Source organism: Phyllostomus hastatus, unplaced genomic scaffold, assembly GCF_019186645.2.
Source record: "Phyllostomus hastatus isolate PE091 unplaced genomic scaffold, TTU_PhHast_1.1 phas_contig_81, whole genome shotgun sequence".
Lineage (NCBI taxonomy): Eukaryota > Metazoa > Chordata > Mammalia > Chiroptera > Phyllostomidae > Phyllostomus > Phyllostomus hastatus.
Window position 1 is genome coordinate 1,703,752 of NW_025333962.1, and position 24,735 is coordinate 1,728,486.

General features: G+C 39.9%; 1 protein-coding gene across 5 annotated transcripts in view; it reads right to left on the reverse strand.

The window, feature by feature from the left end:
- Positions 1-492: 492 nt before the first annotated feature.
- NLRP3 (NLR family pyrin domain containing 3) overlaps positions 493-24,735 on the reverse strand; it is a 94,026-nt gene continuing 69,783 nt past the window's right edge. For all 5 annotated transcript variants that reach the window (XM_045850605.1, XM_045850602.1, XM_045850603.1 and 2 more), the window contains 3 exons: positions 6,226-6,396; positions 5,558-5,728; positions 493-1,066 (listed from right to left, as the gene is read on the reverse strand). In XM_045850605.1, coding sequence (XP_045706561.1) covers positions 967-1,066; positions 5,558-5,728; positions 6,226-6,396 — 442 coding nt within the window. In that variant the 3' untranslated portion in view covers positions 493-966. The remainder of the gene's footprint in view (positions 1,067-5,557; positions 5,729-6,225; positions 6,397-24,735) is intronic.

Sequence of the window (24,735 nt, forward strand, 5' to 3'; positions counted from 1 at the left end):
TTCCATGTGGTTCAAAGTTGCCCCATGTGTAGAGAAGCAATTATCAGTATTTATTGATGATTTAATGCTATGTGAAGTGTGGTAGATTAAATGTTCCTGGGGTAAAGTAAGTCCCAGATGATTTCTTATAACTGAAGGCAAACATGCATTCTCTACATGCTGGTTCTGCCTCTGGGTGTTGGCTCCACTGACTCTAAAGCCTTCCTTCATGTGGTTTTCAGCCTCCTCTCCAACCACAGCTGGCATTTCCACCTTTAGACTTGGGGTAAGTTGATTCCATTTTCCATTCATTATGGAATCAGATCAAATCATTTGGCAAAGAGATTTTTAAATTCATAAAGCAATTTAATTTATCTTTTGTAGTTTAGGTAAATAAGTAAAAAGATCTCTGGGCACCCTTTTTTAAAATTAAAGAAAGAAAACAATTTAAATAAATACAACCAGGTACAATAAACATGAATTATTTTATTAAAAAATATCACTCTTACAAAATTAAAAATAAATAAGTTGCTGCCACAAAATTGCAGCATAATATATAGTGAAGTCATTCCATTCTGGTCAGTTAAGAAAGAGATGACAGGATGAACAGAACAAAGTAGGGGAACAAACATGAGGGGGAGCAATTTGAAGACAGTAAAAAGAGGAAGAAGAAGATGGACAAAGTGCTTTAGTGAATGAGTTAGTTACACGAGGTTGGCAAGAGGAGCCAGCCCATCCTCTAAGTGCTGTGCCAAGAGCCACACCATGGGGACAGTTTTGTTGCTCTTGAGACCTAGCCTGGGGTAAGGAGCTACTCCCAGTCTCTCTCAAAGGCACTGGTGGCAAGCTCACCCTCCCACATGACTGAGGACTGCAGAGTGCCGGCCTTCTTCCAGGCAGGGCCAGCCAAAGGCCCACTCCCTCACACCCATGCACCTGGGGCTGGCTGGGCTTGGTCACTGGGGTCTGGCAGTCCCACTGCCAGCACTACTGAGGAGACTCGAAGACAATGGTCAACTCGGGCTTTTCTTCTTGAAGTGTTTCTAATGCGCAGATTGTCTCATAATTGAAATACATTTTACACAACCTATAAAAGCAAACAGAGAGCCTGGAGTTACACTCTTCAAATGAACACTCTTGGAGCTTTGGCCTTAAACTTCTCAGCTCACTTCCCTCATTCTTTCTCACTTCTCAGCACTCCAGTACTGCACTGCACTTCCTACCTAAAATGGCTTGTGTTCTGTTTGAACCTTCAAGTCTGAAAATGTTTCAACATATGCAATCATAGAGAGAATAGGGTGATGAATCCCCTATGCCTGTTATGCAGGTCTGACAATTAACAGTCAATCCTGTTTCAATTAAATACAACATGTCACCTATAAATAGTTCATGGAATGACACAAAATGAAGAAGACTTTTTAAACATAACCACAATGCCATTATCACAGCTTAAAAAGTTAACAGTAATTCTTTAATATCAACATATGTCCAATAGGTTTAAAGTTCTTCAACTGTCTGGTCATTTTTTATATCATGTTCATTTATCAGGAGCCATATAAAGTTCACAGGTTGAAATTGCTTGTTATGCCTCTCAAGTCTTCTTAATCATAAATTTTTTCTCCCTCTCTTTTTTAAACTTTTCCTTGCCACTTAACTGAGAAATCATGCTATTTGTCCTGCCTCATTTCTAACAATTGTGATCTGATTTTGTTGTGGTTTGAAAGTTTATGTTCCTCCAAAATTCCTATGTTGAAACCCTAAAAATATGCTGGTATTTGGAGATGAGCCTTCAGGAGGTGATTAGGGTTAGAGAGGTCACTGGGTCAGTCCTCACAATGGGATTAGTGTTCCTCTAGAAGGTGATACCAGTGTTCTCAGTCTCTCTGCCACATGAGGACACACCACAAGGGCACCCGCTGCCAGCTCAGAAGAGAGCTTTCCCCAGAAACCAAGCAGGCAGACCCATCTGGGGACTGTCCTCCTTCCAGAACTGTGAGAAATGAAGGTCTGTTGTTCAAGGCACCCCATCTGTGCTATTTTTTGTGGCAGTGAAGGTGGCAGGACAGGCTGACGGCATCTGTGGATGCCCCAGCCTATCTGGAGCCTACCCCTTATCCCCGGAGTGACCTTGAGGGCTGGGTCAGTGACCCCATGCAGCAACAGCCTGGTTCATCCTGATCAATCCCTCCCTTTGTTCCTCCAGTTCTCTTAGCTCTGAGGCATTTGGCTTTTCCTGTAGCCAATGTGCTCCACTGTGTTGGCCCAAGGATGCAATGCTGAATCCAATTTCTGTTCAAACATACATTCCAGTCAGTTCTGGCCTTGAGGTCATGGACAAGGACAGAGGTCCCTGGGTTAATAGAATTTATATTCCTGAGGTAGCACATAGATGACAAATAAATAAGAAAATGGCCTAGCACACACAACGGTGGTCAACACTGGGGAGAAACAAAAAGGGAAGAAGAACATGTGCCGGCCTGCTGTTCTCAACAGGATGGCAGGAAACATTTGCTCTGAGGAAGATCATTTGGCAGATCAGTGAGGGGGTGCAGGAATGAGGCACATGGATATCCCAAGGGGAGAGTTCCAGGCAGAGGGAGCAGCAGGCAGAAGTTGAGGGAGGACATGTCTGTGTGATAGTGTAAGGAGGCCAGTGTGCAAGCACCAGAAGGGGCAGGGCCAGAAAAGAACAAACTTGCAGAAACAGCGTGGTTAGGTCACATGGGGCCTTTGGCACTCTCTGTGACTATGACAGGAAGTACCTGGTACATGTTGTCAGAGAGGACTCCTATTTCAGATGCACACTCCCTCTTCTATGGCAAGAAAATAGATGCAGAGGAGTCTGGCAGAAGCCAGCATGACAATCCAGACAAAGGGGATGGCAGCCTGAGCTGGGGTGAGAACCACAAAACTGGCAAAGGTGGTCAACAGGGACTTCTGGCCAAGATGGAGGTGTAGGTAGACACAATGTGCCTCCTTGCACAACCAAAAGAAGGACAACAACAATTTAGAAACAAAACAAAAAACCAGTACTGACAGAATTGAACTGTCTGGAAGTCTGACAATAAAGAAGTTAAAGAAGAAACATTCATCCAGACTGGTAGGAAGGGTGGATTCAGGCACCAGGGCAGAGAGGACTTGTGGCAAGGCAACGGGTGGTGGACCCAGGTGCGCAGGCGGCAGCAGGCAGACCCAGTGAGGCGGCAGATTGTGTATAGGCATGGTGCACAAGGCGGCTGGTGGACCAGGCAGTCCCACATTTGTGCGCAGATAAACCAGACAAAACTAGGGAGCAAGACAGACTGCGCAACCCAGAGTCCCAGCTAAGGGAAATAAAGCCTCAAAACATCAATTGAAAACACCTGTGGGGAGGCTGCAATGCCGGGAGAAACTCCCAGACTCACAGGAGAGTTCATTGGAGAGACCCACAAGGTCCTAGAACATACACAAGCCCACCCACATGGAAATCAGCACCAGAACAGCCAGTTTGCTTGGGGGAAGCAGAGGAAGTAACTGAAATCCAGCAGAGAGCAGAGCAAGTGCCATTATTCCCTCTCAGACCCCTTTCCCACATACAGTGTCACAACCCAGCAACTGGGTTGCCCCACCCAGGTAAACACCTAAGGTTCCGCCTCTCACTATGTAACAGGTGCGTCAAGACAAAAAATGGCCCAAACAAAAGAACAGATAAAAGCTCCAGAAATAACACAACTAAGTGACAAAGAGGTAGCCAACCTATCAGATGCACAGTTCAAAGCACTGGTGATCAGGATGCTCACAGAATTGGTTGAATATGGTCACAAATTAGATGAAAAAATGAAGGCTATGATAAGTGAAATAAAGGAAAATGAACAGGGAACCAATAGTGATGGGAAGGAAACTGAGATTCAAATCAATGGTGTGGACCAGAAGGAAGGAAGAAACATCCAGTCAAAGAATGAAGAAACAAGAATTCAAAAAAATGAGGAGAGGCTTAGGAACCTCCAGGACATTTTTAAATCCTCCAACATCCAAATTATAGGGGTACCAGAAGGAGAAAAGGAAGAGCAACTCAAGGAGTTCATCATCACCAAGCCCTAATGTTAAAGGGATTTATTTAAGAAAAAGAAGGTAAAGAACATGTACAGTAAAATGACAGCAAACTCACAACTATCAACAACCATACCTAAAACAAAAACAAACTAAGAAAACAAGTAGAACAGGAACAGAACCACAGAAATGGAGATCACATGGAGGGTTATCAACAGGGCAGTGGAAGGAGGAGAGAGGGGGAAAAGATACAGAGAATAAGTAGCATAGATGGTAGGTAGAAAATAGACAGGGGGAGGGCAAGAATAGTATGGGAAATGTAGAAGGCAAAGAACTTATATGTATGACCCGTGGACATGAACTAAGGGGGGTGAATGTGGGTGGGAGAGGCTGTGCAGGGTGGATGGGAGTAAAGGGGGGAATGTGGGATAACTGTAACAGCATAATCAATAACCTGTATTAAAAAAAGAGGTGGTCAATGAGCAGGTCTGCTGTGGAAGCAGAGCACACAGAACATGCCTACAGAGTGGACAAGCAGAAGGGAAAGGGGCATCAAAGGTGGCACCACTCTTTTCTGGCATGAGAAGTTCAGATGGTTACCAGACTGAGACCAGGAAGAAGCAGTTTCAGACAGAGTGGAAGTGCCCAGGTTTGGATTTGAACAGGTAAGTCTGGGAGGCTTATCAGACACCCAAGTGGGCGGGGCAGATAAGCATTTGGGCCTGGTACTCATGGAGATGCAAACTGGGGGGTACAGCACATGTAGGGTAAAGCCAGAAGACTAGACAATATGTATGAAGGAGAAAATGTAGAAGGAAAATAAGACGATGGTTGAGTCCCAGGTAATTCAGCATGTAAATGTCAGGACAACAATAAGCAAAAGATGACTGAGCAGAAACAACCATGAAGTAGGAGGAAACACCAAGGACAGCATGTGGTCTCACCAGCCAAGAAGGAACCTAGTGCAGTGGGGGCATGGCCCTGGGAATGTGCATTGGGGAGTGTGGCCCAAGGTGCTGACTGACACTCACAGAAGCTCTTCCTACATCTCGAGGGGATCCCGGCACTGAAGGGAGCCAGTGGCCACCCCACACTGAGCTGGCTGAATGTGATGGAACTTCCCTCCTTGCTCTTTCTGAGGCACTCTCTTAACTTTAAGAAATCCTCATAAATAAGACCAACAACACCCTTCTACGCCAAGACCTTTGCAATCAGGATGAACTGCAGACAGGTCTAGGTCTGCCAAGTCCAAGCCCCTGCAGAGAACAACTTCATTTGGCTACTTTCACTGGGCCTTACATTTCTTTTAAGAATGTGAAAGGAAAGTCTTTTCATTCCAACTGACCCTTGAATATATATTCTCAGTGTCTAGATGAAGTAGAATATGTAGGTTCATAACTCCTCTACCGTTTTTATAAAATATCTGCAACAGCTAGCCCAGGCCCAACTTTCACCTGAGTATAAAAAAAACACCTGGGTTTTTGGTAAGTGGCCAGCTTTTCCTTGGAACTCAGAGCCCTGCCCCTCACACCCTGCAGGGAGCACTTACTGAAGGCTTTTCAGGAGGCAGCTCTGCTGTCTCAGCACTTTGCAGAACAGCATGACCCCGAGATCACCCAGGTCGTTGCTGCCCAGGCTTAGTTGTCGTAGGCTCTGGTTGAAGGTCAGTAGTGTGGAGAGATCCCAACAGCAGTGTGAGGAGAGGCTACAGTTGTCTAGTCTGCAAGAAAGAGAGCAATTCAAAGAAAACGTCTCCTTACCCTTCCCCAGGTCTCCCCAAGCTTAGCCTGTAATGTTTCAAATAAAAGTGCAGGATGAACAAGCACAGAGTAATTGTATGTGCCATTATTATTTTTTGCAGGTAAGAGTATTTTTTTTCCAGGCTACTGGATTATCCAGATTCAATTAGCAGTAGCAGTTTCTGAATTGATTTTTCCCAAATTTGGTGTCTCCCCCTAAATTTCCTTAGAGCACAAGATCCATACCACGTGCATTCTCTTGCAGTAGAGAGGTTGGTGGTAAGAGGAGCCCCAGCCCTCACCATCAGCCACCTGGAGGGAGAGCCCTCACCCCCAGTTCTGTGGTTTGGTCACAGGTCAAACATGGAAGACAGTATCACTTCTTAGGTACCGATGATCTCATCGGTACCTAAGAAGTGATACTTACCAACTCTGACCCCACCATCCTCCCATCACTGTGACAAGGTAAGGAACTTACTCCAACATCTGAAGCTTGCAGTTGGGGTGCAGGAGTCCCTTACACAGCAGCTTCACTCCTGTGTCTCCAAGAGCATTGCCTCGCAGGTAAAGGTGTGTGAGGTTCTGGTTAGCACTGAGCACCGAGGACAGAGCTGGACAACAACCGGATGTAAGGCCCACCTTCACCAGCCTGTAGAGGAAACAGGACCAGTCCTCAGGGTGCAGCCTTCCTTGGACACCACATGGATCTCTCACCATGGAGCCTCATCTTATTGGAAAAGCTGCATACTTCCTCAGAGAGTTCCAAGCCAGCCACACAGATAACCTGAGGAAGCATAAATCCCTGTCTCTGGCCCCACAAGACACAAGTGACAGTCTCAGCAGACACTGTGCTGGGGTCAGAAGAAGAGAGAGTGAAAGCAAACTCAGCCAGACACCTCCCAGTCCTCCCCTTCCTCACACAGAGGCCCACAGGCTGGGAATGCACCTCTCCACTGCTTCTTCCATCTCAGGTTGTCCCACAGAACTGCAGAGACCTGTCTTACTTGATTCTTACATCAGCCAGGCAAGGTGACCATGCAATAGTGAGTGTTGCATATTTTTTACAGATGAGAAATCTCAGGCTCATAAAATTGTGTGTTTCTCTTAAAGTCAAAGAGCAAGTGTGTGGTGGAGAGGGAGCCCAGATTTAAGCTTTCTAGGGTCACTGCTGCCTGCTGCTCACCTGTCCATAGCACACTGACTTTGCTATAAGCACCCCTGGAGGCACAAAGGCTTGGCTGTGCATTGCACTCTGTAGTGTTAAGATTTGGATGCACTACTTTTGGGTCAAGTGAGCTTATTTTCTCACCCAACAAGAGCATGAGGGCTCTGGAATAGAGAGATGCTATTCCTGCATAGCCCTCAGAGGGTGGGACACAATTACAGAAAGGCACATGTGTGAGGCCAGAGAACTTGGTTGAAGAACATCTTATACAATCACATTTATTCATACTAGAATTTTTAACAATCACATGTTGTTGAGCTCTAATGGGTCTGAAAATCAGGAAAAGTGGGAACACAGAAAGAAGTTGTTCAGGCTGTGGAACATGAACAGACTGCGTCAAGGAAGTGAAGTGCTGATCCACCCCCTGCTCTCCATCTTCCCCTAAGTCTGAGTGAAAAAGACAGAGTCAGCAGGATGAAAAAGGAAGTGGACCTAAGAGGGATGAGCAGAAACCAAGCAAGTCACAAGTGGCTTCTAGTAAGTTTTGTCTCCAGCTAAGAAGTTCACCACAGGGTCCTTAGTAAACACTCAGAAGGAATGTGCAGGATTACTAGCTGTTATAGACCTACTGTTTGTATTCCTCTAAAACCCATATGTGAAATTTGTAACTGCCAGTGTGATAACATTAGGAGGAGGGGTCTTTGGGAGGTTTGATCAGGTCTCCAGTATGGAGACCTCAAGGTAGGATTGGTGCCCTTCTAACCAAGACTCCAAGAGCTCCCTCACCCCACACTGGGAGAGAACTCAGTGCGAAAGTTACTGTGGGCCTGAAGAGCCCTCAGCTGGAACTGGGTCATGTGTCAGAACTGTGTTTCTGGCCTCCAGAACTGTGAAAAATAAATTTTCATTGTTTAAGCCACTCAGTGTATGGTAGCCTTGTTATGGCAGCTCGAACAGACTAAGAAACTGGCAAGATGGAGAACATCCCAGGAGACTAGAGACAGACATCAAAAAGGTAAGGAAAGAATATTTTGAAAGTTATAGAATGGCAAATATCACCACTATTTCCAGAAAAGGACTAGAAGGGATTTTAAAACAGATGTTTGAGGAACATAGTGAAGTGGCAGCAGTCACAAGCAGAAGAGAGGTTGTTAGGAATAACTCACATTTGAATGATCAAAATGTTGGTAATCACTGAAACTGAGGGAAGGGTACACAGCATGTAATGAACTGCTGAGAAAATCGAACAAGCAAGTCCTCCCAACCAATCCACTAGGGTCAGAGCATGGCAACCAACATTGTGTATCTTGGTTTCAACTGATCTACTCAACTTAGCACAGATATTGTCTCATGCACCATATTAAGTTAAAAAATTGTTTTTCTAAATTTTAATAATGATACATACTTTATGTCAGAAAAAAAGTCTCACAAAAAATTGAGGAAAATTTTACATTTGTTGAACATTTACTATGTACCTGGCATGATATGATGACTCTTAATAGGATCAACTCATTGAGTCATTACTAAACCAAGATACAGGTGCTGTTTTTATTTGTATTTTTAAGTGGAAAAAAAGACAGAGGTTGAAAAAAATTACTTCCTGACTGAGAAGAAGGAGCTTCCTAGCTGCAAGCTGGGGATGGGAGAGTAAAGGGACCCTCCAGGCCAAGGAAGATGGTACACAAGGGTGAGGCATGATGGAAGAGCAAGAAAGGCTCTTAGGACCAAAAATGAATTCATCACTACTCAGAGCAGAGTGGAGGGTGTGGTGGGCAAGAGAGCAGAGCAGCCCACTAGCAGTTGTCAGGGGCAGCCTTGCAAGCTCAGGTCAGACACATGCCACCAACTTTAGTCTGACTTCAGAGAAGAACTTTTGAAGAATTTTAAGCAAAGGCTCAAATTTATCAAATTTGCATTTGAAGGCTTCCTCTGGGGTGTTATGTAAAAGAAACATAAGAGGTAGAGGGAACCAAAAGTTTTTTGTTTCTCATTTTTTATTTATTAACTATAATTGTCCTCTTTTTACTGGCTAATATGCCTCCTGGATGTCTTGATATTCAACAAGGCAGGGCCTAAGAAGCAGGCAGGAACAGGACAAAGGGTGAGGTGGGGAGTGAGTTACAAAAGCTAAAGGATCCTGTAAATACTCAGTGTGAGACACTTGTATAATGGTGGGGTAAAGAGATAATGGCCTAAAGTTCAAGAAAAGAAAATTTGGAGTTTCAGCCAAGATGGAGGCATAGGTAGAAACCCTTCACTTCCTCAAACAACCGAAAGGAGGATAACAACCAATTTAAAATTAATAAACAACCAGAAGTGCCAAAAATCAAACTGCATGGAACTCCAATAACCAAGGAATTAAAGAAACAATCAACCAAAACAACTAGGCCAGTAAGGCAGTGGACAGAGAGAACACATGGTGAGGCTTTGGACCATGCGGGCAGAGCTGGCTGAACTGGAAACCCAACTCAGAGTTGACTGTGGACTAGGGCAGCTGCACGGGGGGAGAAAGTCCCAGTCTCACAGGAGAGTTCATTGGAAAGTGGGGCTAGAGACAAGCAGGGAAGCAGCACTGTTCCTTCTCTGGCCCCTTGCCCACAGGCAGCTTGGCAACACAGCAAAGAGGGTTGCCCTGCCCTGGTGAATACCTAAGCCCCCCTCTTACAATCTAATAGGTGCCCAGAGACAAAGAAATAGTCCCAAATGAAAGAAAGAGCAAAACTTCAGACAGAGAGCTAAGTGATGAGGAGATAGCCAACCTACCTGATGGAGAATTTAAAGCCTAGGTAATCAAAATGCTCACAGAACTGATTGAGCTTGGTCAAAAAATGAAAGAACAAATTAAAGACATCCAAAATGAAATAAAGCAAAACATTCAGGGAACCAACAGTGACAGGAAGGAAACCAAGATTCAGATCAATGATTTGGAACAAAAGGAAGAAATAAACATCCAACTGGAACAGAACAAAAAAACAAGAATTCAAAAAATGAAGAGAGGCCTAGGAACCTCTGGGACAACTTGAAATGTTCCAATATCCGAATTATAGGGGTGCCAAAAAGGAGAAGAACAAGAGCAAGAAATGGAAAACCTTTTTGAACAAACAATGAAGGAAAACTTCCCCAATCTGGTGAAGGAAATAGACTTTCCAGGAAGTCCAGGAAGCCCAGAGAGTCTCAAAGAAGTTAGACCCAAAGAGGAGCACACCAAGGCACATCATCATTAAGTTACCCAAGATTAAAATAAAGAGAAAATCTTAAAAGCAGCAAGATGAAAGGAGAGAGTTCCCTACAAAGGAGTGCCCATAAGGCTATCTGCTGATTTCTCAAAAGAAAGCTTGCAGGAAAGAAGGGGCTGGAAAGAAGTATTTGAAGTCATAAAAATGACTTGGATAATCCAAGTACATCCAAGATTATTCTATCCAGCAAAGCTTTCATTTAGAATGGAAGGGCAGATAAAGTGCTACACAGATAAGGTCAAGTTAAAGGAGTTCATCATCACCAAGTCCTTATTATATGAAATATTAAAGAGACTTATCTAAGAAAAAGATAAAAAATATGATCAGTAAAATGCAAACTCACAACTATCAACAAATGAACCTAAAAGAAAAGAAAAACAACAAAAACAAAAACTAAGCAAACAACTAGAACAGGAACAGAATCATAGAAATGGACATTACATGGAGGGTTTTCAGTGGGGAGGGGGAAGGGAGAAATAGGCAAGAAAAGGTACATGGAAGAAGAAGCATAATTAGTAGGCATAAAATAGATGGGAAGAGGTCAAAAATGTATAGGAAACAGAGGACTCAAAGAACTTATATGTACAACCCATGAACATGAGCTAAGCAGGGGGATGCTGGAGGGTTGGGAGATGCAGGGCAGAGGGGGGATAAAGGGGGAGAATTGGGAAAACTGTAATAACATAATCAATAAAATATACTTTAAAAAGAAAAAATTTGGCTGTACCTAACAAAATATAAATTGCCTGATAGTTTTGCTTCATTAAGAAATATACATGCATAAAGTTGTATGTACAAATATGCTTTTGTTAGAGTTGTTTGTAATGGTGAAAAACTAGAAACTAATCCAAAGTTTCATCATTCAATCAGTAGCTAAATAAATTGCCACAATGAATTTCAAGGAATATTTGTCCAAGTCTGTAGATCAGTACCTACCAGCACAGCAATGTAGTCACAATAAAATTAAAATGCATATCATAAGAAAGTAGTCACATTATGATTCCAGTTTTGACAGAGAGATAGAACATTATGGTTTGAATTGTGCTCCCCCAAAACTTCATAAAGTCCTAGCCCCCAGTATTTCAAAATGTGACTTTATTCAGAAATAGTGTCATTGCAGATGTAATTAGTTAAGATGAAGTCATTAAGGCGAGCCCTAATCCAATGTGAATGGTGTTTTTATAAAAAGGGGAAATTTGGACACAAGCAGACACAAACCAACTTGGGAGGTACACCATGGAGACATGAAGGCTCAGAGTTGGGTGATGTGTCTGGAAGCCAAGGAATGCCAAAGATCACCAGGGAACCACCAGGAGCCGGAACACAAGTACCAAGCAGGCTCTCCCTCCCAGCCTCAGAAGAAGCCAATGCTGCCAGCACCTTGCACTTTGTCAGCCTGCAGTACTGAGAGACAATAAAGCTCAGTTGGAACATTCTATACAACAATGGCAAAAACACACATTTTCCTCTAGCGCACATGGAGCACTGGTGGGATAAATAATAAGTTAGGCCACCTGACAAGTTTTAGCAAATTCAAGAAAACTGAAATCATACCAAGTATCTTCTCTGACTACAATGGTATGAAACTAGAAATGAGTAACAGAAAGAAAACTAGAAAATTCAAGAATACAAGAAAATTAAACAACACTCCCAAATAACCAATGGGTCAAAAAAGAAATTATAGGGGAAAAAATAGTATCTTGAAACAAACAAAATACTGAAAATACAATATGCTAAAACTCATGGGATGCAGGAAAATTGGTTCTAATAAGAAAATCTCTAGCTAGAAACATATATATCAAAACCATGGAGATAACTTAATAACCTAACTTTACACCTCAAAGAAATACAAGAATAAGAACAAACTAAGCCCAAACCTACCAAAAAAAATAAAAAATGATTGTAACAAATAAAACAGAGAACAGGAAAACAATAGGAAAATTTAACAAAGAGCAAATTAACAAAATTGACAAACCTTTATCTAGACAAACCAAGAAAAAAGAGAGACCCAAATCAATAAAATTATAAATGAAAGAGAAGATATTGCAACTAATACCACAGAAATATAAAAGATCATCAAATGCTACTATGAACAACTATAAGCAACAAACTAGACCACCTAGAAAAAATAGAAAAATTCTTAGAAATATACGACTCACTAATACTGAATCAAGAAGAAATAGAAAATCCAAATAGATCAATTACTAGTCAAAATAACTGAACTAGTAATAAAAAAAACTGCCAACATAGAAAAGCCCAGAATAAGATGACTGCATTGGTAAATTTTATCAAACATTTAAAGAAGAATTACTGAAATTCTTCCCCCCAAAATATCAGAGAACAGAATACTCCCAAATTCATTTTATGAAACCAGCATTACCCTGGTACCAAATCAGACAAAGACCATACAACAAAAGAAAACTATAGGTCAATATCCATGATGAACATAAATGCAAAATTCTCAACAAAATATTAGTTAACCAAATTTAGGAGCACATAAAAAGGATCATTCACCATCATTAAGAATAATGTATCCCCCTAGAATGCAAGAATGATTCAAAATATGCAAATAAATATGATACATCATATAAATAGAATGCAAGATAAAGATTATGTAGATGAAGAAAAACATTTAACAAAATTCAACATCCACTCATAATAAAAACTTCTAACAAATCAGGTGTAGAAGGAATTATTCCTCAACATCATAAAGTCCATGTATGCCAATCCCACATTTAATACCATGCTCAATGATAAAGGGTTGAAAGCGTTATTTCTAAGATCAAGAACAAGATAAGAGTGTCCACTCTCACCACTTTTATTCAATATACTAGGGGGGACCTCCAAAAAACAAAAGTTATTTATTAAAAATTGCGCATATTTTCTTACATGTTTAAACTTCAGTCACCTTCAAACTATTCATTTGATGCAATTTACCTACAGAGACATTTTTTCCCACTGCTCAAAACAGTTTTTGAACTCGTCAACTGTGATGCTTTTTAGTGCACCTGCCATTTGCTTCATCTCACCCACATCAGCAAAACATTTCCCTTTGAGGACTTTTTTACCCTGGGGGAAAAAATAATCACTCAGGAAAAAATCTGGTGGATAGGGTGGGTGGGGCATGGGGATCATGCCATTTTTTTTAATCAAAAACTACTGAACAATCAGCACAGTGTTGGCAGGTGTGCTTGTAAATCACCCATGATGAAATGGGCAAATGTGTTGAAAAAGTCTTCAGAAAATTTCACTGAAGCTGAACACAGTCTCTCATGACAATACCAGCTAGTACACTGATACAGATGGGTTCCTAGAACACTCACCTAGTGGGGGAAGCCTGGACTACAAGATAATTCCAGTTTTGGGGGGTTCCCCTCATAGTACTCAAAATCCTAGCCAGAGCAATCAGACAAGAAAAGAAATAATAAAAGACACCAGAACTGGGAGAGAAAGAAGTAAATTGCCTCTATTTACAAATGATGTGATATTTTATGTTTAACTGAATGTATTGAGATGACACTGGTCACTGAAATTTTATAAGTTTCAGGTATACAATTCTATAATACATCATCTTTAGTTGAGTCTCATTCCATCACCATTTATTCCCCCTTTACTTTTTCTCACTTCCCCCCAGTACCCTTCCTTTTGGCAATCACCATGCTGTTATCTACGTCCATGAGTCTTTCTCTTTGTCTCTTTGCTTAATCCCTTCACCCATCTTATCCAGCCCATATACCCTTCCCCCAACAGCAGATGACATGATTTTATCTAGAGAAAATCCTAAAGACTCAACCAAATAACTGTTAGACTTAATCAATAAATCCAGTAAATACAGAATACAAAATTAACATATAAAAGTCAATAACATTTCTATATACTCATAAATTATCCAAAAATAAAATAAATGTGAATACTATCCCATTTATAATAGTATCAAAAGCAATAAAATACTTAGGAGTAAATTTAACCAAAGAGGTTAAAGATCTCTACATTAACAACTACAAGACATTGATGAAAGAAACTGAAGAAGACACAAGAAATGGAAATATATCCCTTGTTCATAAATTAGAATAACTAATATTGTTATTAAAATGATTATATTACCTGAAGCCATCTACATATTCAATGCAATTCGTATCAAGACTGCAATGCCAATTTTTACAGAAGTTGAAAAAATAATCTTAAAATTCTTATGGAACCACAAAGACCCTAAATAACCAAAGTAATCTTGAGAAAGAAGAACTAAACTGAAAGCATCATACTTCCTGATTTCAAATTATATTATAAAGCTATAGTCATCAAAATAATATGACACTGGCATAAAAACAGTTACACAAACCAAAGGAACAGAATCAAGAGCCTAGAAATAAACATATGTATCCACAGCAAACTAACTTTGACAAGGGATCCAAGATTACTCAATAAAGAAAATAGAGTGTCTTAAGAGCTGAACAAGTAGCATTATTCCCTCTCAGACCACTCCCTCACATATAGCACAACAATGCAGTGATGTGAGCTGCCCTGGCCTAGAAACTACCTAAAGATCTGCCCCTTACTACGTAACAGGCATGCTAAGACAAAAAGCCCAAATGAAAGAACAGATCAAAGCTCCAGAAAAAAATACAACTAAGTGACAAAGAGATAGCCAACCTATCAGATGCACAGTTAAAAACACTGGTAATTAGGATGCTCACAGAAATGGTTGAGTATGGTCACAAAATAGAGGAAAAAGTGAACACTACGCTAAGTGAAATAAAGGAAAATGTACAGGGAACCAACAGTGATGGGAAGGAAACCAAGATTCAAATCAATGGTTTGGACCAGAAGGAAGAAAGAAACATTCAACCAGAACAAAATGAAGAAACAAGAGTTCAAAAAATGAAGAGAGGCTTAGGAACCTCTGGGACAACTTAAAACATTTGAACATCCAAATCATATGGGTGCCAGAAGGAGAAGAACAAGAGCAAGAAATTGAAAACATATTTGAACAAATAATGAAGGAGAACTTCCCCAATCTGGCAAAGGAAATAGATTTCCACAAAGACCAGGAAGCTCAGAGAGTCCCAAAGAAGTTGGATCCAAGGAAGCACACACCAAGACACATCATACTTACATTACTCAAGATTAAAGATAAGGAGAGAATCTTCAAAGCAGAAAGAGAAAATAAGACAGTTACCTACAAAGGAGTTCCCATAAGGCTATCAGCTGATTTCTCAGAAGAAATCTTGCAGGCAAGAAGGGGCTGGAAAGAAGTATTCAAAGTCAGGAAAGGCAAGGACCTACATCCAAGATGACTCTATCCAGCAAAGATACCATTTAGAATGGAAGGGCAGATAAAGTGCTTCCCATATAAAGTCAAGTTAAAGGAGTTTATCATCACCAAGCCCTCATTATATGAAATGTTAAAGGGACTTATCTAAGAAAAAGAAGATGATAAAAATATGAACAATAAAATGACAACAAACTCACAACTATCGACAACAAAACTAAAAACAAACTAAGCAAACAACTAGAACAGAAACAGAATCACAGAACTGGAGATCACATGGAGGGTTATCATCAGGGAATGGGAGTGGGGAATGGAGGAAGAGGTACAGGGAATAAGTAGCATAAATGGTAGGTAGAAAATAGACAAGGGGAGGTTAAGAATAGTATCAGAAATGTAGAAGCTAAAGAACTTATATGTACCACCTGTAAACATGAACTAAGGGGGTGGGGAATGACAGTGGGATGTGGTGTGCAGGGAAGAGGGGAATAAAAGGGAAAAAACGGGACAACTGTAATAGCATAATCAATAAAATATATTTTAAAAATAAAAATAAAATTTAATTTTGTTTTTAAAAAGAAAAGAAAAGACAGTCTCTTCAATAAATGGTGCAGGAAAAACTTGATATTCACATGTAAAAAGAATGAAACTAAACCACTACCTTATACTACTTACAAATATTAACTTAAAATAGATTAAAGACTTACATTTAAGACCTGAAACCATAAAACCACTAGAAAAAAATAGGAAAAAACAACTTCTTGACTTGACTCTTAGCAATGATTTTTTTACTGTAGCACCTAAGACACAAGTAACAAAAGGAGCAGATGACATCAAACTACAAAGCTTCTGCAGAGCAAAGAAACCACCAACTAAGTTGGAAGACAACCTATAGAATGAAAAATAAGTATTTGCACACCATATATAAGATAAGGAATTCATATCCAAAATATATGAAGAACTCATACAACTAAACAGCAAAAAGAAACAGATAATTCATTTTTTAAATGGGCAAAAGGACCTGAATAGACATTTTTCCAAAGAAGATATTCAAATAGCCAACATGAAAAGGTGCTCAACATCACTAATCATTAGAGAAATACAAATCAAAATCACAGCAAGATATCACCTCATACCTATTAAAATGAACTGCCACCAAAAAGAAAAGAAATAACAAATGCTGGCCTAGACATGGAAAAAATAGAACACTTGTGCACTGTTGGTGAGAATGCAGACTGGTGCAGACACTATAAAAAACAGTGTGGACTTTCCTCAAAAAACTAAAAATAGAACTGCCATATGATCCAGTGATTCCACTTCTAGGAAAAATATCTGAGTGAAATAAAATCACTATATTGAAGAGATGTGTACACCTCCATGTTCATTGGTGCACTTTCTACAATAGCCAAGAAATAGAAACAAAATAAGTGTCCATCCATAGATGAATAGATTAAAAATATGTATAGTAAAAGAAACCATCAACATAATGAAAAGACAACCCACTGAATGGAAGAACATATTTGACAATGATAAGGAGTTAATTTCTAAAATATATGAAGAACTTATAAACCTGGCTGAGTAGCTCAGTTAGTTGCAGTGTCATCCTGTACACCAAAAGGTTGCAGGTTCAATTTCCTCTTGGGGCACATAGAGAAGGCAACCAATTGATGCCCCCCCCTCTCTCTCCACCCCCACCCTCTACTCTGTCTCTAAAATCAACAAAAACATATCTTCAGGTGAGGATAAAAAAAAAGAATGGCTATTATCAACACAGCAGCAAATGAGCGCTGGTGAGGATATGTAGAAAAGTGAACCCTCCTGCACTGTGTGTGGGAATGCAGATTGGCACAGCCCATGTGGAATGCAGTATGGAGTCACCCCCAAAAAAATTTTTAAAAAACTTTCTTTTGACCCAGCAATCTTACTTCTGAGAATATATCCTATGAATATGAAACACTTCAAACAAATATATGCATCCCTATGATCACTGCAGCATTATTAACCATCACCAAGATCTGAAAATGACCCAAGTGCCCATTAGCAGATGAGTGGATAAAAAAGCTATGGTACATTTACACAGTGGGACACTATTTGGCCATAAAAAAGGAAATCTTACCTTTTGTAACAGCATGGATGGACTGGAGATTATTATGCAAAGTGAAATAAGCCAGGTAGGGAAAGACAAACACCATATGACTTCACTCATATGTGGAAACTAATAAAAAAATAAACTGATGAACAGAATACAAACAGAGGCATAGAAACATGAAACAATTTCCAGTGAAGATGGAGGTGTAGGTAGATACACTTTGCCTCCTCACGCAACCAAAAGAAAACAAGAAATTTAAAAACAAAAAACAAGCAGATCTTCCAGACAATCAGACTCTATGGAAGTCCAACAGCCAAGGAGTTAAAAAAGAAACATTCACCCAGACTGGTAGGAGGGGAATAGACGGGCAGTGAAGGAAATAGATGGGCAGTGAGGGCAAAGAGGCTGCCCCATATTCACATGTGGATAAACTGGGAGAAACAACTAGGGAGCGAGACAGACCATGCAACTCAGGGTTCCAGCATTGGCAAAACAAAGCCTCAAAACCTCTGGCTGTCAAAACTTGTGGGGGTTGTGTTGGTGGGCAAAACTGCCAATCTTTTGAAAATAGAGTGAGAGCCAAGCAAGCAGCATTGTTCCCTCTCTGGCCCCTCTGCCACATACAGTGCCACAACATGTCAAACTAGGTAGCCCCACCTGGGCATCTAACTAAGGCTCTACCCCTTACAATGTAACAGATGTGCTGAGACAAAGAAATATGGCCCAAATGAAAGAACATATCAAAAGTCCAGAAAAAGAACTAAGTGACAAGGAGGTAGCCAACCTATCAGATGCAGAGTACAAAACACTGGTAATCAGACTGCTCATAGAAATGGCTGAACATGGTTGCAAAATAAAGGAAGATTTGAAGACTATGCAAAGTGAAATAAAGAAAAATCCACAGGGAACCAACAGAGAAGGGAAGGCAGCTGGGGTTCAAATCAACAAATTGGAACAGATAGAAGAAATAAACATTCAACCAAAATAGAATGAAGAAACAAGAATTCAAAAAAAAATGATGAGAAGATGAGGAACATCTGGGACAGGTTTACATGTTCCAACATCCAAATCATAGGGGTGCCAGAAGGAGAACAAGAGCAAGAAATTGAAAACATATTTGAACAAATAATGAAAGAAAACTTCCCCAGTTTGGTAAAGGAAATAGACATACAAGTCTAGGAAGCACAGAGAGTCCCAAAGAAGTTGGATCCAAGGAAGCACACACCAAGGTACAACATACTTACATTACCCAAGGTTAGAGAAAATGAGAGAATCTTTAAAGTAGCAAAAGAAAAGGAGAAAGTTACTTACAAAGGAGTGCCCATCAGACTGTCAGCTGATTTCTCAAGAGACCTTATAGGCAAGAAGGGGCTGGAAAGAAGTATTCCAAGTCATGAAAGGCAAGGACCTACATCCAAGATGACTCTATCCAGCAAAGCTATCATTTAGAATGGAAGGGCAGATAAAGTGCTTCTCAGATAAGGTCAAGTTAAAGGAGTTCATCATCACCAAGCCCTTATTTTATGACATGTTTAAGGGACTTATATAAGAAAAGAAGAAGATCAACACAATGAACAGTAAAATGACAACAAACTCATAGCAATCAACAACCAAACCTAAAAAGAACAAAAACAAAGTAAACAACTAGAATATGAAGAGAATGCAGAAGTGGAGATCACATGGAGGGTTATCAGCAGGGAGGGGGAGGGGGAAGAATAGGGGAAAAGGTACAGGGAATAAGAAGCATAATTCATAGGAACAAAATAAACAGGGGGAGGTTAAAAATAATATAAGAAATATAGAAGCCAAAGAACTTACATGTATGACCCATGGACATGAACTGAGAGGGGGAATTCTGGAGGGAGGGACATACAGGGTGGAGGGAAGTAAAGGGGAGAAAAAAGAATGGGACAACTGTAATAGCATAACCATTAAAATATACTAAAAATAAGAAACATGGCTGGCAGCTGTCAGAGAGGAGGGGGTTGGAGGGCTGGGTGAAAAACACTGAAGGGATTAAGATATGTATATAAAATCCATAGACATTGACAACAATATGGTGATTGTCCAAAAGAAAGGGTGGTTCAGGGAGATGGAAGTGGGCAAAGAGGTATAAATGGGGACAGAAAGAGACTTTGCCAGGTTGATGAATGTACCATGCAGTGTGCAGATGTTTTATTTAGCTGTATACTCGAAACCTGTATGGTTTTATTAACCAATGTTATGCCAATAAATTCAATTTTAAAAAGAGAGGGATGGCATATGACTAGTTTTTAATTTAAAGAGTTAAAATAATTTGCCCTGGCTGGTGTGGCTCAGTGTATTAAGTGCCAGCCTGTGAACCAGAAGGTCACCGCTTCAATTCCCAGTCAGGGAGCAAGCCTGAGTTGTGGTCCAGGTCCCCATTTGGGGGCATACAAGTAGCAACCTCTCAACATACCTCTCACACATCAATGTTTCTCTCCCTTTCTTTCTCCCTCCCTTCTTCTCTTTCTAAAAATAAATAAATACAATCTTTTTTAAAATTAAAAAAATAATTTATGTATCAGAATATACATTTATGTCCAACATTATTTACTTCTGTAGCTCAAAACTATTCCAAAAGTCCCAAATGAAAAACACCACACCCTGGATTTCTTAATAAAGGTGTATGCTTTTTGTCAGTATATTTTATTCAGAGCTATATAAGTATGGCATTCTAAAGGAGTTACTCTTTCTGTCTTCAGTAAGTGATTTGGTAGAAAAAGCATGGTCACTTGATAATTTTCTAAAGTAGAGAACCAGAATACAAGAGGGGATAAATTGATAATAAAGGAAGTTCTCAATAAAAAAAAATTAAAATATGTGACAGCTCGGCAGGTGTGGCTAAGTGGATTAGCACGAGCCTGAGAACCAAAAGGTTGCCAGTTCAATTTCTGGTCAGGGCACATGCCTGGATTGTGGGCCAGGCCCCCAGTTGGAGGTGTGTAAGAGGCAACCACACAGTGATGTTTCTCTTCCTCTCTTTTTCCCTCCCTTCCCCTCTCTCTAAAAATAAATAAATAAAATCTTTAAAAAGCATACATGGTATGTTTTTTACCACACTCACACACAATGGAATACTACTCAACCATTAAAAAGGAAGAAAACCCTGCCATTGGTGACAACATGAATAAACCTGAGGGCACTATGCTAAGTGAAATAAGTCAAAGGAAGAAAGACAAATACTGTATGATCTCACTTATATGAAGGATTTAAAAAATCCTTAAACCAAACTCATAGGAAAAAAAGAGCTCTGACTTGTGATTACCAGAGGTGAAGCTGGGAGCTAAGGTGGGGGAATTAAGTGAGGGTCGTCAAAGGCACAAAGTACAAATTTCCAGTTCAAAGATAAATAAGTACTAGGGATGTGATGTACAACACGACTGTTGTTGACAGTGCTGTGTAAACTACTTTTGAAAGTTAAGAAAGTAAATCTCATCAAATGAAAACAACCATTTTTCATAACTATACAAAGTGATGGGTATTAACTACACTTATTGTGGTAATCATTTCAAAATATAGGTATGTCGATATATATCAGGTGCTGCACTCCTGAAACTTCACAGGGTTGTATGTCAATTACACCTCAGTAAAACTAAAATAGAAATAACTGCCTGTTGTTTAAGCCATTCTGTGGGTACTTTGTTACAGCAGCCCTAGAAAACCAACACATAGAGTGTGTAGAGATTGTTGGGTGAGTGGACAGACAGATAGATGTTTAAATACTTCTGTCTGGAAGTTTTCTCATCAGCCTGTTGTAAAGGGTTCTCTCAGAAGTTGGCTGAGAAGACACTGTCACTTCTTACTTTGTGGATCCAAGTCTTACTTCCATCATTTCCAGTCCAGCACACAGGAAGCCTAGGAGACAGCACTCCCCACTAACAACAAGTTAAAAGGAGAAAAAAATAAAACACACAAATCCATAATTCCTCTTTGATCTGTAAGAGATGTGAGGTCACAGGACAAACCACTGCCCCAAAAGGGAAGAGGCAGAGAACCACACTTGTTGGATCGGAAGACTCTGGGGGGACGGTGCTTGGGTAGGGGCACTGAACTGTGGCCTGCCGGCTGGAGGCTCAGTGTGGACAGTCAGAGAGACAAAATGCCACAGGCCCAGTCACAGAGGCCCTCTGCTTTTGTAAGTTTTACCTCCAGGAGCTCAATGAAACCCTCACAGTGACCTTCAGATAAAAATCCCTTTGTGCTTTTAGCAGAAGGAGGGGGGAAAGAACTCCATTCTTCTTAACAGGACTTGTTCACAGAAGAGACTGGTTACCCAAAGCCTGCCCTGCTGGGATATTGTCACAGCTTAACTGGCCTCGGGGAAAGGAATCCTCGGTGTGAGCCCATGTGGGGACCTGTTTCACCTAACGGGGCAGGGAATGCGAACTCTGATGCAGGAGCCCCAGTCCAGAGGCCCAGGGTCACCAAGGACTGAAACCTAATCCTAGGGTGACAGATGCATCCCACTCCACACCTTATCGCTGTGTAACTAAAGGCCTATTTACAGGAGTTCCTTTACCCCATACAGCATGTCTGGCTATCAAGAAAAAATTACAAGACATAGTAAAAGGCAAAAAATCAGAGTTCAAAGAGACAGAAAAAATCAGAACCAGACTCACATATTACAGCACTGTTAAAATGAACAGATCAGAAACTTAAAACAAGTACAATTAATACACTAAGGGTCCTAATGCATAAAGTAGATAACACACAGGACTGACAATGTGAGCAGAGAGAAGGAAATTCTAAGAAAGAACCAAAAAGATATGTTAGAGATAAAAATCATTGTAACAGAAATAAAGAATGCCTTTGATGGGATTAACGGGAGACTGTAAATGACTGAGAAAAAACAATCTCTGTGCTTTAGGATTTTAATACAAATTTTCAAAGCTGAAAAAGTTAACAGGAAATAAAAACACTGGGAAAAAAAGATCAGAATATCCAAGAACTGAGAAACAACAATATAAGTCCATGTATGGGTGTAACATACACACAATGGGAATTCCAGAAGAAGGAAAAGGACAGAAAGGAACAGAAGAGCCATGTAAGGCAATAATGGCCAAAAACTTCCCTACAATTAATGTGATGTCCCTAACCACAGATCTAGATAGCTCAGAGAACACCAAGCAGCATAAAATGCAAAATAAACAAACAAAAACCTACAGCTAGGCATATCATTTTTAGAATATAAAAAGTCAAATGTAAAAGAAAAATCTGAGGGAAGCCAGAGGAGAAATAATCCTTGTCTATTGAGGAGCAAATATAAGAATTACATCTGACTTATCCTCAGAAATCACGTGAACAAGAAGAGAATGAAGTGAAATATTTAGTATTGAGAGAGAAAAAAACCCTAAAAGTCTGTGAAATTATCCATAAAAAATGAAAAAGAAACAGACTTTCTCAGACAAAAAAAAAATGAGGAAAACTGTTGCCAATAAACCCACCTTGCAATAGGTATTTTTTGAAAGTTCTTTACAGAGAAGTAAAATAATATAGGTTAAATGCACATAAAAAAAAGAAAGCATCAGAAACAAATAAAGGGAAGGTAAAATAAAAACTTTTATCTTTCTTATTCTTAACTGATCAAACAGATAGCATCCTGTTCAAAATAATAATAATAGAAAAAATGTATTCATTTATTTATACTGATGTGTAAATATACACTCATATAGAAGTGAAATTAATGACAGCCATGATACAAGTAACAGGAGAGCGGAACTAGGACTATTTTGTTATTATAAAGTATCCATATGACCTGTGAAGCAGCAGAAGATTATTTGAAAGTGTTTCTGGCTGGTGTGGCTCAGTGGACTGAGTGCCAGCCTGGGAACCAAAGCATCACCAGTTCAACTCCCACTCAGGGCACAAGCCTGGGTAGACAGCCAAAGTCCCCAGTAGGGGGTGCATGAGAGGCAACCACACATTGATGTTTCTCTCTCCCTTCCCCTCTGTCTAAAAATAAATAAAATCTTTTTATAAAAAGATTATTTGAAAGTGGACTTAAATTAGTTGTAAGTGTATATCAAAAAGTCTAGGGTAGCCACTAAAAAAAAAAAAGAAATATATACTAAGGAAAAAAAGACAGTAAAATCATATAAATACTCAATTAAAACCACAAAAGAAAAAAAGAGGAAGACAAAAATAGGACCAAAGAACAAGGGAAACAAATAGAAAACAGGAATAAAAATGGTAGATATGAATCCAACTATATAAATAGTTACTTCAAGTATTAGTGGTATAAATAAAACAATTAAAAGACAAATATTGCAGAGTGAACAAAAAACAAGACCCAACTACATGTTATCTACACAAAACCCACTTTAAATGTAAAGATACAAACAGATTAAAACTGAAGAGATGGAAAAAATAAAAGTAAAATGATAGAGAAAAATATACCATGATAACACACACAGACACACACAGTGGAATATTATTCAGCCCTTATAAAGGAAATCCTGCCATCTGTAACAACATGGATGAACCCAGGGGATATTATGCTAAATGAGGTAAGTCAGACAAAGTAAGACAAGTGTTGCATGATCACACATACATGTGGAATCTAAAAGGAGAAGGCAAACTCACAGTAACAGAGTTGAGTGGTCATTACTGGGGCTGGTGGTGAGGGAGGAAGACTTTGGTCAAAGGGCAGAAACCCTGGGTTAGAACACCGGTACTCTGGAGACCTGTGTGCAGCATGATGGCTGTAATCAATGGCAATACATTGTAGGCCTGCTATTTGCTAAGAAAGTAGAGCTCAAGCATTGTTACCACAAAGAGAAAGGTAAGGTTGTGAGGTGATGAACCATTTGTGGAAATTAATTCACAATGTATACATATACATATCAAAACATCATGTTGTACTTATTAAGTGTTTATGATTTTATTGGTCTATCATACCTCAATAAAGCTTGGAATATATTTTTAAATAAAGCAGAAATGGCTATATTAATTTTGGGCAGCACAGCCTTCATAGCAACGAAAGTTGTCAGGGATAAAGTGGGCCATTACACAACGATACAAGGAGTCAGTTCTCCAAGACCATATAACAATCTCTCCTTTTAGCTGTTCTGAGACCTTATTTCTAACATGGGGGAGGGGCATCCACATCAACAAACAGTTATCAGATATAAGCATGGTATCCAAAAATTCAACTCAGTTCTGACACTATCTGCCCAAAGACAATATCAGATTCCACAGGCTGCGGCTCA